Source organism: Nelumbo lutea, chromosome 5, assembly GCF_056320005.1.
Source record: "Nelumbo lutea isolate HS-2025 chromosome 5, American lotus-T2T, whole genome shotgun sequence".
Taxonomy (NCBI): domain Eukaryota; kingdom Viridiplantae; phylum Streptophyta; class Magnoliopsida; order Proteales; family Nelumbonaceae; genus Nelumbo; species Nelumbo lutea.
In genome coordinates this window covers 84,667,852-84,681,411 of record NC_142688.1, presented here as the reverse complement: position 1 = coordinate 84,681,411, position 13,560 = coordinate 84,667,852, and the positions used below count along the sequence as shown (strand labels likewise).

General features: G+C 40.3%; 1 protein-coding gene across 5 annotated transcripts in view; it reads right to left on the bottom strand.

The window, feature by feature from the left end:
* LOC148853215 (putative LRR receptor-like serine/threonine-protein kinase At1g06840) overlaps positions 1–13,560 on the bottom strand; it is a 132,173-nt gene that overhangs the window by 81,925 nt on the left and 36,688 nt on the right. For all 5 annotated transcript variants that reach the window (XM_088947574.1, XM_088947576.1, XM_088947575.1 and 2 more), the window contains one exon: positions 3,477–3,551. In XM_088947574.1, the coding sequence (XP_088803700.1) occupies positions 3,477–3,551 (75 nt within the window). The remainder of the gene's footprint in view (positions 1–3,476; positions 3,552–13,560) is intronic.

Below are 13,560 nucleotides of genomic sequence, written 5' to 3'. Positions count from 1 at the left end.
TAGGGGCAGTTGACGAATACTTGCGTGACCGGGACATCATCCTACGCGAGCTACAACATAACCTCCAGGTAGCCCGGAACCGGATGAAATGTCAAGCGGACCAGCACCGACGAGAAGTCTCGTTCGTAGCAGGTGACTTCGTGTATGTGAAGCTACAGCCTTACCGGCAGACCTCGGTGGCGTTTCGGCGTTCCATGAAGCTCGCCCCACGTTATTTTGGGTCGTACCCAATCATTGAGAAGATTGGTCCAGTAGCCTACCGCTTAGCCTTGCCCCCCGGCTCTCAAATCCATAATGTGTTTCATGTCAGTTTGCTGCGGAAGCACTTGGGACCCATCACCCCTACTTCCACTCAGCTTCCTCCAATCTCGGATACTTCGACCATCCTACCCCAACCGGAAGCAATCCTGGATCGCCGTATTATTCACAAGGGCAAATACCGCCCAAAATCCGAAGTCTTGGTCAAATGGATTGGGGCGCCAGCTGAGGATGCAACCTGGGAGAATGAATGGCGCTTCAGAAAAGCTTATCCCGACTTCCTTGCGGACAAGGGTCCTTCAGGGGGGAGGAGAATGATACGTGCATGCATGCAGCAGCCAAAGACCCGATCAAAGTGGATAGCAGCAGAAGACCCGGTCATGTTAGCTCTTAGTTGGGATAAGCCTTATCCATTCAGTTTTAATTCTGTTATAATAGATAAGTCTTCAATTCTGCTCCTAGATAAGTGCATTCTGTTTCCTAGATAAGTGCATTAGATAAGTCTTCAATTTCTGTTCCTAGATAAGTGCATTCTGTTTCCTAGATAAGTGCATTCTGTTTTTTTGTTGATAAGCTCCTAAGATTAAGGGGCAATAGTTCCTATTTCTACTCCCAGTTTGTAGCACCATAAGGCTATAAATATAGCCTGAATGAATGGAGTTGGCATTGGCTTTTCTACAAACAAACTCTCTCTCTCTCTCTTCTCCTTATTCTAGATCCTTCTCCCTCTTGTTAGATAACTTGAGCATATCAAAATAATAAGAAATTAGATGTAAGTTTTAAACCCAACCCGCCCATACCCTTGAACGCGGGGAGGGTAGGGTCGGGGACAGTTTTGTACTTTCATGTGCAGGGAGGGTTTGGATTCTCAAAATCCAACCCGCTACAGGTTTTGGGGTGGGTACGGGTTGGGAGGTTTAAGGAGGCGGGTAAGGTCTAGAATTTACAAAACCCTCCCCGAACCTGCCCCATTGCCATCCCTAGTTGAGATTCCTTCTCATCCAGGTCCTCTATTTGGGTCATCATATTGGATTTCTGTTCCTCTATCCTCCTAAAAAGGTCCATATTCCATTCTCTTAAGTTCACCCTCAAGCTTTTCAACTTCTTATGAAACCTTACCCCTTTCCACATCACCCCCATCATATCTTATTCCACCATTCCTCAATGTTTTTTACAAAATCCAGGTGTGTCAGCCACATATTTTCAAATCTAAAGGGTTTGGATCCACTCCTAAAAGGTTCTTGTCCTAGCTTAATGGGACAAGGGTCAGAGGTAACTCTAGGTAGAGCTTTGGATAGCAAGTCTCTCCAATGATTTTCCCAACTTCCGTTAAAAAGAAATATATCAAGCTTTGAGTAAGTTAGGCTTTCTTGGAAGTTGGACCAAGTAAAAAGGCCCTACACAAGAGGAAGCTCCTTGAGCTCACTACAATTAATAAAATCATTAAATTTTCTCATACTAGTTGTAATGAGTTGTTGGGGGTTATTTGTCTCATTAACATAGCGTAATACATTAAAATCACTACCCAAACACCAAGGACCCTCCCATAGCCCTTGGATTCTATATAACTCTTCCCAAAATCCATTCCTCTTGCTATAGATATTAGGGCCATACACATTGGTCAACACACAAACAAAACCATCGTTCACAGACTTGAACTTTACGGACACCGAAAAGTTTCCTATTAACTCCTCCTCTGCCTCTACAACATCCTCTCTCCACAATGTGACGATACCCCTTGAAGCCCCCCAAGAGGGTGCAAAGGCTCAGCTTATTCCTCTTGACTTCTACACACTTCTGGCCCATCTTCTATCAAATTCGGCTAATTTGGTCTCCTGTAGCATCACTATATCAGGCCTATTCCTTATGAGCAGGTCTTTAATTAACCTCCTTTTCCTTGCACTCCCTAAGCCCTCACATTCCAACAGATGATTTTCATAGGAAACAAAATTTTAGAGCCCAACTAAGGTTAAAGGTTCCTACTTGGGAGTCTTTCTTCTTCCCCTTCTACCACTAAACTCAATGTCCCCTTCTATATCTGACAGCCTCTCTACCTCAGTTCTTTTCTTTTTCTTTCTGTTATTTCCCACTCCCCGGTTGCTTGGACAGTTCTTTGGGTTCCCATTCTCAGATGTGTTTTCCTCCAAATAATCCTCTATGAGCTTATTCACAGATTTGCCCCCACATCCTCTCTAATTCTTCCACCTGCAATTTTTTCAAGAGTAGCTCTCCCCCCTCATGCTTTTGAAATACAAGAAATCATAATAGAGGTATCATCATTAAATATCAAATAATCCTCTATGAGCTTATTCACAGATTTGCCCCCATATCCTCTCTAATTCTTCCACCTGCAATTTTTTCAAGAGTAGCTCTCCCCCCTCATGCTTTTGAAATACAAGAAATCATAATAGAGGTATCATCATTAAATATCAAATCTTTCTATAAACCCATCTTTCGTTGATAAATCCTTTTACTTATTACTTATAAGACAAGACAGGTTTTCTATAATTATACAAATGACTTTTTTGAAAATTTGTTAATTTTGTATAGGTCGTATAGGCATTGGATACCCAAACCATTCTATCAATGAACATATAACTTTCAAACATTGATCACTATAGTAATTGAAGGAGACTCAATTACTACAGTGAGACTACTAATTGAGGTGCACAAGCAATGGAATTGGGGGTCGTAAGATTAGTAATTGAAGGGGACTCAAAAATTATGAAAATTTGGTTGATGAAGGATAACAGTGCACTATGGATTTATAGGAATGAGATGGAAAGGTTCAAATGGATCTCCAAGAACATGCAGCTAACAATGCAATGGGTTCCAAGATCAGCTAATGGTTTGGCCGGTTCTCTTGCTAAACAAGGGTAACTAGGAGACAACTATTCTGGGATCAATTGTGAAGTAAAAGAACTGAATATTTTGGGTAAGATTGTAATTTATGCAGAGGGGGGAAATCTTGATTGCCTTCATCTTTTTTTGTAATGATGTATATTCTCTGTATTCTCTGTTTATATTAATAAAACTAATGTTTTTTTTTTGTTGCCAATTTAAAAAAAAAAAAAAAAACTGATCACTCTAATAATTCTACTAGCATGACCAAGGTTCTACATGTTCACCATATACTGAAATATCCAAGTAAAACACCCAGAGTTGCTAGTTGCTAGACTTCACTGAAAAGGATCACACTTTTGAGAAATTGCACTTACAATTTGACTAGATTTGACATGTTGACATAAGAAGTTGGAATCTCAGACCCATCAAAGTGATTGTTATCCAGTTGACTGCAAAGTGAATATACAGAAAATGAAATCTAACAAGAAAAAGTATAGGTTAGGCGGCACATGACAGCCTAAAAATGAGATGCATGGCTTGATTGTATATAAACCATTTTTTCTTCTATCTAATAAAAATTAACAGTTACCAATCAAAAAAATCAAAGTACAGAAAACAGGTAATGTTAACCACAAAACCTACTGATGCAAATCTACAGATCTCCACTTAAACATCAGACACACAGCATAGACTAGTCTAAGGATCTAAAGACAGCTCTCAGAAGAGAACTGCAGAAAAATATAAATACAACCATCTGTGGTCAGACAAAGCCAATATCATCTCTTTATTATTCCATTGCAATCATAATATACTCAACAAAAGCTATCATGAAAAGAAAATAGCAAAGTCAATGGTTTTAAAATCAACAAATTTCAAAATAAGTCAACTTCTATATGTATAGTTAATGAACAAGAATATCTTTATTGCTCCCTGATGTTCCTAGTGTTTCATAAGTTTTTTTATCAATAACAACAAAAAAAAACGGTTTTATTACTCTAAAGCCCATCATTTGAAAGAATAGCAAATTATGGGAACAATATAAAGCAAAAACTATGGTGATGTTTTATCAGTAATCATACATTTCATGTCACCTTGGCCAAACTTTACATTGTACACCAGCAAAAATAAATTATACTGTGGTTTTCCTCTGCTGGGGCAATAGGTTTTTTCTTTTTTCTGTCTCCTCTTTCTAATGTGGAAGATACTTTTTGAGACCTTTGATTTTTCCTCCTTTATGCACTTGGTCTCCTTGGATTTATCCTCTCATTTCCCATCTTTTCAATCATCATCCAAGCCTTGTCCAAACTATATGGGGCCAGCTAGATGGCTAATTGAATCTTGTTTTGCCAATTGCCATTCAATTCTGTTCAGTGTCATATCCATTGTTAATTTCCCCTCTTTTCAGTAAGTTCTCTTATATATTTATTTACCTAGAGAAGGAATCCCAACTTGATTAAGAAATAAAATAAAACTAGGTCTGCCAGAAAACATAAATACAATTGAACCAAAAAAAGAGTCTGGCAAGAGGCTCTGGAAAAATAAAAAAAAAAACAGGTCTGAAAAGCATTGCTAAATTGCCAAGAAGGAAAACCATTCAAATGACATTCTATTGACAAACATGAAAAACTGAATTGTTTTCCAAAAGGCATCCCAAAATCTGTTGTTGTTGGGCCCAGCCACTTGTTCTTGTTTTTATTTTATTTTATCCATAATGGGCCTAAAATCCTTTTACTGTTCTTAGTTATGCAGCCTCCCTATCATGGGGATTCGTGTAATTTACACTCTTACTGCAATTAGAAGAAATAAAATTCGATTAGAGGGCTAGGAGGATCTCATGAGCATTTTTTATCAATAACAGAGAACTTTCATTAATTAAGTACAAAAGTGGTGGGGGGGAGGTAAACTCTCTTAACTCTCCCCCCAAAGAGCAAATTACATTGTAGCCAAAAACAAATGACTTCTTCCCGCCCACTGTTTGGCCAAGGCATCTGCAAATGAATTGGCACATCTTTTAACCCACTGCATACACACTTCCATTCCCCGAGTTAACCACTTGAATTGTCTTCGTTCATTAATGCATGCCCACAACCCATCATATGCCCTCTCTATCCAGCCAATTACCACTTGTGAATCTGCTTTAATGATCAACCTATTTATATTTAGATCCTTAGCCCTTTTCACCCCCTCTGACAAGGCCAGAATTTCTACTCTCAGTGAATCCCCAAATCCAATTAGTCCTGAAAAAAGAGCTATTACCGAAGCTGCCTCCAATCTGAAAGCAGCACTGGGGGTGTAAACAGTATTCAAGTATCAGATTTCGAATTCGATATCTGATGTAAACGAATTGAATTCGGATTATTCGATTAATTTAATGGTTGAATTCGAATTAAGATTTAATATCGATTAATTTATCGAATTGAATTCGAATATAGGTCGATTCAATTTGATAAATATTCGAATTCGATTAAATATAAATATAATGTATATTATAATATAAAATAGATAAAAATATATTATAATATAATATTTGGTGTCTTATACATTTAATACTCTTACACCTTTTCAGAAAACTGCCAAAAACCAATAAATGATTCAACACTCAATTGATTTTTTATATTATTTTTTTCATCGAGACATGCATAATCCCTCTGTCTTTATCGAGCCTCTCCCCACAACCCATTTACTTTCACTGTTTCACAAGACTTTTCTTCTCCTCTTTCCATTCAAATCTCAGCTTTCTCTGTTACTTCTTTATATCTCTTTTTTATTTTTTCTTCTTATTCTAGTCTTTTGAGGCTTTTTCTTTTTTGCTCACAGGCCACAGCAAAGGGGTTTCTTCTTGTGTAATCTAATTTCTAGGTTTAGGATTTTTAATATTTATAGAATCACTCGAATTCGAATCGATTCGAATATTCGATATTTTAATCAAAATCGAATTCGGTTGGAATTTCTGAATATCGATCGATTTTGAATCGAATTCAAATCAATTATTTGGTAATCGGAATTGAATTCGAACATGACCTGATTTGATTTGAATTCGCTCCGTTTACAGGCCTAAACAGCACCGACCCCTGATGGCCCCTGATTTCCTTCACTGCTCCCGTCAAAGTTGAGCTTGATAAAGCCTTCCGCCAGGGGATGCCATCAAGGTTGGATGATGGTTCTGCCTGGAACTGAGGCTGCTATTTACTGCTAGTTGTTCACAATGGTCTCCAGAACGTCATCAAATATTTTCACTGTCTTATGAGCATTCATTCTCCTAAACCCTTTTCTCTCTTCTTCTTTCTCTAATCCCTTGTCTACACTTTCAGATATAGAATTCTGATTATTTATCAAGATTTATTTCTGATTTGCAAGGCTAGATATTGTTGTTAAAGGTTCTGCCCAAGGTCAAGGTCAACCGGAGAAATAAGACCCGATCGAAGGTGTGCACCAAATACATAGATTGGAACTGGGACTCTATCCTTTTTGGGCTCCTTTTGGATTGATTTGGAGATCAACCTGCATTAGAAGGCCTAGTGTTGGAGCTAGTTGGAGCAGCTAGGTATTTTCAGGTTTCTCCCAAGTTGCAGGGTTGGTGAAACCCTAGTTCAGTGTTGAGTTCTTAACTGCAGGTCAAGGGTTTGGAGTTCAGTATTGAGAATTATTTCTACAATAATGTTTCTATTGTAATCTGGGACCCATGGAACAATCTAGAGTTGACTTGATGCCTTACATGGAGCCCAAAGTTGGCCCAACAGGATCTATAGGCTATCTTTTTAATGTTGTGACAACAATTAAGCTAGATGGTACTAATTATCTGGCATGGTCCCAATCTGTTCACATACGTGTTTGTACTTCGTAGTAGAGGCAAATTGGGTTATCTTACAAGCAGTAAGAAGAAACCAAAGGAGACAGACTCTACATATGAGAAGTGAATGCAAGAGAACTATATGGCTATTGGGAGGCTTGTGTCTCCATGAAGCCACACATCAGTCAACATTATTAGTGGATGGATTCATCTAAGGAGATATAGGACAGTGTAGATGAAACATACTCTCAAAAAATGAATGTGGCTAGAGCAAATAAGTTAAAGAATGACATTAACAATCTTCAATAGGGGGAGAAATCATTGGGTCTATATTATGTTGAAATCCTTGTGGCAGGAGATTTATTTATCGGAGACATGTCTAGGAGAGTACTAAAGATGTAGAGACAAATAAAAAACATGTTGAGACATGTAGAGAACACTGATGTGGGCCCCACGGCTGTGGGCCCCACGGTGTTCGTATGACAGCATGTGTAACCTTTGTTAGTTATGTCAGTGTTAGTTGGTAGTTATCTTAGACAGCTTGTTATTTCACTACTTGTTTCAGTTTATTATTTTGTTTTATTTGCCATGTAAGCATTAAGGGCAATTCTGCCCTTTCCTACATTTAGTGAACATAACCTATAAATATTAAGAGAGTGGCGGCGGCAGATTCATTCGATCTGTCCCTCCTTTCAAAACCCTTGCGTACTTCTGCTTCTTCTCCCTTCTCCTTCTACTTTTCTCAATCCGAAATCCTTTTGAATTCAAGACTAACTGTAGTCTTGATCGACTACTTGGTATCAGAGCCTACCTAGGGTTTCTCATGTGAGTCTAGTCCAGCCGACCACATGAGAACTGTCTAGGGCTAGAAACTTACAAAGGACTGTTTGTTGGCTGATTCTTGGAGGTTACCAGAGAAGTTTAGCAGCTGTCCGAAGACTTGTAGAGGCTTGGAGAGTGCTTTGGTAATCAGGAAGAATCAGAGAAGGTTAGGGTTCAGGCCACGATTGAAGGTAGCGATCAGAGTTTTCTGGGTAAGTCTGTATTTTTCCCTTGAGATTGCTGTCAGTCAAGATAGGTTGGACCTATCTAGGAGGAGCGGCCGAACTCTCCTATTTTCTCTCAGAGGTGATCAGTTTTTTTTTTAGGGTTTGTCATTCACCCTATGGCTAGACTTGACTGTGAATTCTTCTAGAAGGTGCGGCTGAGCACTGTTTATGTTCTCACAAAGGTTTTCCTAACCCTACGATTAAAACCCTAATTCTGCCTAAGATTACAGATTGCTTTCTAAGTGGTGTTCAGACCTATTTTGGCTTCCGAGCTTGTTTTGAGGGGTGAGAACTGTTATCAGACTGCTTATATTGTGATTGCCGATTGGTTTCAGATCAGATCTGAACTGATGTCATACATATTTCTGATTGTGATCAGTTGTTTAAGTGTTGTTTTCCATTGCAGTAACCCTAATAGTTCTTAACTACTGATTCTTAACCAAGAATGGAATTCAAAAATCAGGGAGAAGGTGTTTTTGGGAACAACAGCTCTAGTAGTATGTCTGAGACTGCGTTTCAGATTACAACTGTGAGATTTGACGGATCCAATTACCTGGAATGGGCCCAATCAGCCATGATGGCTATTGGGGGAAGGGGAAAACTAAGCTACCTATTGAAAGATGTGAAAGAACCTTCCAAGGAGGATCCAATGTATACCAAGTGGGTTCAGGAAAACTACTTGGTTATGACATGGTTGTGTAACTCTATGCAGCCACATATCAGCCGAAATTACTTGTGGGCAAAGACAGCCAAGGAGATTAGGGATGTCATGAAAGAGACCTACTCCCAACCCCTTAATGTTGCTAGAGCCTATGAACTGAAGTGTGAGGTGAATAACCTTAAACAAGGAGAGAAACCGGTCTCTGTTTATTTCTTTACCTTGAAATCTTTGTGGCATGAAATTGACCATCTGGAGACTCTTGAGTGGGAAAGTCCAAAAGATGCACAGACCCATAGAAAGCAAGTCGAGACCAATAGGGTGTTTGAATTTCTGGCTAGCCTGAATTCAGATTATGACATTGTGAGACAGCAGATACTGACAAAAGACTGTGTGACCCTATCTCAACCCTACTCTCTGGTGCATAGTGAAGAGACCAGGAGAAAGGTTATGATGACACCAGCCCTTCCCCCCAGCCCTAGCAGCAGTTAAACCTAAGTCTGGGGTGATATAGAAAGGGACATGAAGAAGGAAGATAAACGGGACCTAGTATGTGAATATTGCAAGAAACCCAAGCATACGAAGGATACATGTTGGAAATTGCACCCTCATTTAGTCCCAGCAAAACTGAAGAATAAAAGGGGTAATGCTCATATGGCTGTGAATATTGATTCAGCATCCTCGGCGGGCACAAAAGGCACACCCCTAGATACCTTAGCTGCTGTTCGGGCTGCCCTAATACAGTTGGAAAAGGAGGTTGGGAATTCAGCTCAGTCATCTCAGTCACCATCAGCCCCAGCCACATCAGCATTTGCTCATTCAGGTACTCGGGCCTCAGCTTACCATGCTTCAGCTCCAGGTAACACTAAACCTTGTTGGGTAATAGACTCAGGTGCATCTGACCATATGACTAGCTTGCCATCACTGTTCACTACTTATCACTTATCTTCTGGTAGAGACAAAGTATCCATTATTGATGGCTCTCTATTGAGATGTCAAATTTGAGATGTGAGAGTTGTGAGCTTGTCAAACATTGTAGAACATCTTACTCCTTGAGTAATAAAAGAAGTAGTAACTCTTTTGATATTGTGCATTCCGATGTTTGGGGGCCGTATCACATCCCTTCTATGGGTGGGTACAGATATTTTCTGTTGTTTGTTGATGACTATACCTGGTTCTCTTGGGTCTACTTTATGCGTTCTCGAGATGAGGTTCCCGCTCTGACCCAAAACTTTCATCAGATGATTTTAACCCAGTTTGGGGTCAAAATCAAAGTCCTCCGATCTGATAATGCAAAGGAATACTTTGCTAAGCCACTGGCCTCTTATCTACTCGGTCATGGATTATACACCAGAGCACTTGTCCTCATACACCACAGCAGAATGGGGTTACTGAGAGGAAGAATAGGCACATTTTGGAGGTGGCTAGAAGAATTATGTTTACCTCCAATGTGCCTATCTGTTTTTGGGGTGATGCTATCCTCACGGCTGTATATCTCATTAATCGGGTTCCTTCATGGGTTCTTGATATGAAGCCTCTGTTTACCCTTCTATACCCAGACGAGTTGTTTACTGTTCCTCTTAAAACCTTTGGTTGTTCCTGTTTTGTTCAACTCCTTGGACGTCATCATTCCAAATTTGACCCCAAGGCCTCCAAATGCATTTTTCTCGGTTATGCACAAACTCAAAAGGGCTACTGCTGCTATGATCCTGTTTCAGGGAGGAGATTTGTCTCGACGGATGTCACCTTCTTTGAGGAGGCACCCTATTATCCTAGGGTTCCTCCTCAGGGGGAGAGTAGTGAGAAGTTGGGTCTTTTTTCCTCAAGGGAGCACAGTGAGAGTGGGTTTAACTCATCTGAGGTTGTTCCTTTACCCATTCCATTGGGTGATGAGGGCTGTAATGGTGAGGATTGTCAGAGGGATCAGGAGTTGAAAGTCTACCGCAGGCGATGCAGACAGGTTGATCCCGGTCATCAGCAGTCCTGGCCAGGCCCAGTTCCTTCTGCGGATCCAGATCCAGGTACTACAGTCCCAAGGCCCACTGAGATACCTTCCATTGTTGCTACTTCCCCTTCTTCTGATGACCTTGACCTCCCTATTGCGGTCCGTAAAGGGAAACAGCGTTGCACCACATCCACAGCTCACTGTATTTCCCAGTTTCTATCCTATGATCGCCTGTCTCCCTCTTACAGGTCCTTTCTTACTTCCATTGTTGATATTCCTATCCCCAGAATAGTGCAAGAAGCCTTATCAGTTCCAGAGTGGACAGATGCAATGAAAGTTGAAATGGATGCCCTTTTGAAAAATAATACTCGGTAGCTAGTTGACCTACCCAAAGGAAAGAAACCAACTGGATGTAGATGGGTATTTACTGTGAAACATAATGCTGATGGCTCCATTGAAAGGTACAAAGCCCGGTTGGTTGCAAAAGGGTTCACTCAAACTTATGGTATAGACTACTTGGAGACCTTTGCCCCAGTAGCCAAGATGACCAATATTCGAGTTCTATTAGCCCTTGCAGCAAATTACTCTTGGCCCTTGTTCCAGATGGACATTAAAAATGCTTTTCTGAATGGAGACTTACAAGAAGAGGTCTATATGTAGTTGCCCCCTGGATTCTATGATACAGAGACAGGTAAGAAGGTTTGCCGACTGAATAAGGCATTGTATGGACTAAAACAGTCTCCTAGAGCTTGGTTTGATAGATTCAGACTAGCCCTTGGAAAATTTGGCTATGTACAGGCCCATTCAGATCATACACTAGTCGTTAAAAGAGTGGACTCTTCTTTGACCTTGCTTGTTGTATATGTGGATGATATTGTAGTGATAGGGAATAATAATAGTGAGATTGAGTCTCTCAAACAGCTCCTTCATCAAGAGTTTGAGGTGAAAGATCTTGGTGCACTGCGATATTTTTTGGGTATTGAGGTTGCTAGATCTAAACAGGGGATCTTTATATCTCAAAGGAAATGTGTTCTATGTAATCTAAAGAGCTATACTTGAAGTAGCAAGGAGAAGAAGAGAATCACAAAATTGAAGAGAATGTCAAACTGTACTAAGCAGTCGACCAAACTTTTATTTATAGATGAATATAGTACAAGGTACAAGAAATTACTGGGATGCCCCTGATTAGTGATGGGACACCCAGATGACTTAAATCACTAAACAGGATTAGGCCCATTAACACAGGTCCAATTACAAGATAAGTTAAACATAAGACTGGGCTAATAAGAACTCTTATCAGTCGAACAACACTCTGACATTCTAACACTCCCCCTCAAGCTAAGCATGGATATCAATCATGTTTAGCTTGCCAAGTATGTCCCTGAACTTGGTTGATGCCAGCCCTTTTGTTAATACATCTGCAATCTGCATCTCTGATGGAGTATAAGGTACATAGAGTTCTCATGAAATAATTCTCTCTCTAACAAAGTGTCGATCAATTTCAATATGTTTTGTCCTGTCATGTTGTACGGGATTGTTGGCAATGTTGATAGCAGCTTTATTATCACAATACAGCTTGAGAGGACCCTCAGTCTTGATACCAAGCTCATTAAGGAGAGTTCTGAGCCATAAGAGTTCAGCAACCCCGTGTGCCATAGCCCAGTATTCTGCTTCTGCACTTGATCTAGCCACAACATTATGCTTCTTACTGCGCCATGTGACTAGGTTTCCTCCCAAGAATGTACAGTAACCTGAGGTTGATTTTCTGTCTCCAATAGATCCAGCCCAATCAGCATCAGTGTAGGCTTCGATTTCAAGTTTGTTGTTTTTTCTGAATAGAATTCCTTTCCCTGGGCAAGTCTTCAAGTATCTGAGGATTCTTTCCACTGCTCTCATATGAGGGGCCTTTGGTGAGTGCATGAATTGACTGACAACATGCACTGCATAGGCAATGTCTGGCCGAGTAAGGGATAAGTATATTAGTTTTCCTACCAATTTTTTGTACCTTTCCTTATCACAGTATTCCTCGCCCATTGATTTTTGTAATCCATGGCTTGGTTCTATTGGAGTGTCTACTGGCCTGCACCCCATCATGCCTGTTTCCTCTAGGAGATCTAGCACATACTTTCTTTGACATATGTAGATTCCTTCTCTTGATCTAGCAACTTCAATCCCAAGAAAGTATCTCAGATTTCCTAGGTCTTTGATCTCAAATTCTGAAGCTAAGAACTCCTTCAGCCTCTTCATCTCTTTCACATCATTTCCAGTAATCACCATATCATCCACATACACAATGAGTGTTGTAAGTTTGTCATCCTGTCTCCTTGTAAACAATGTATGATCTGCACTGCTCTGAGTGTACCCTACTTTCTTCATGGCCAAACAAAGTCTCTCAAACCATGCCCGGGGAGATTGCATCAATTCATATAATGCTTTCCTTAGTTTACATACCTTCTTTCCAACATCATATCCAGGTGGGGGTTCCGTGAATACCTCTTCATGAAGATCACCATTTAGGAAGGCATTTTTCACATCCAGCTGATGAAGTCCCCAAGAGAATTTTGCTGTAAGTGATAGTAGAACCCTGATTGTGTTGAGCTTTGCTACTAGGGCAAAGGTTTCCTTGTAGTCAATTCCTTCCTTTTATGTAAATCCCTTTGCCACAAGTCTGGCCTTGTACCTCTCAATTGACCCATCTTCCCTGTGCTTTACTGTGAATACCCACTTGCACCCAACGGTGCCTTTCCCCTCTGGCAGGTCCACCAATTCCCACATCCTTGCTTTCATTAGGGCTTTCATCTCCTCATTCATGGCTTCTTTCCACCTTGGATCAGATGTTGCCTCTAAATACCTGGAAGGGATACATATAGAAGAAAGAGCAGACACAAAGGAGTGATAGGCAGGGGATAAGTGTGAGTAAGAAACATAATCAGCTATGGGATGCCGAGTGGTACAAGAGCGAACAGGCTTACGGAGAGCAATAGGAAGATCCAAATCTGAATTGAGTGAACCGGAA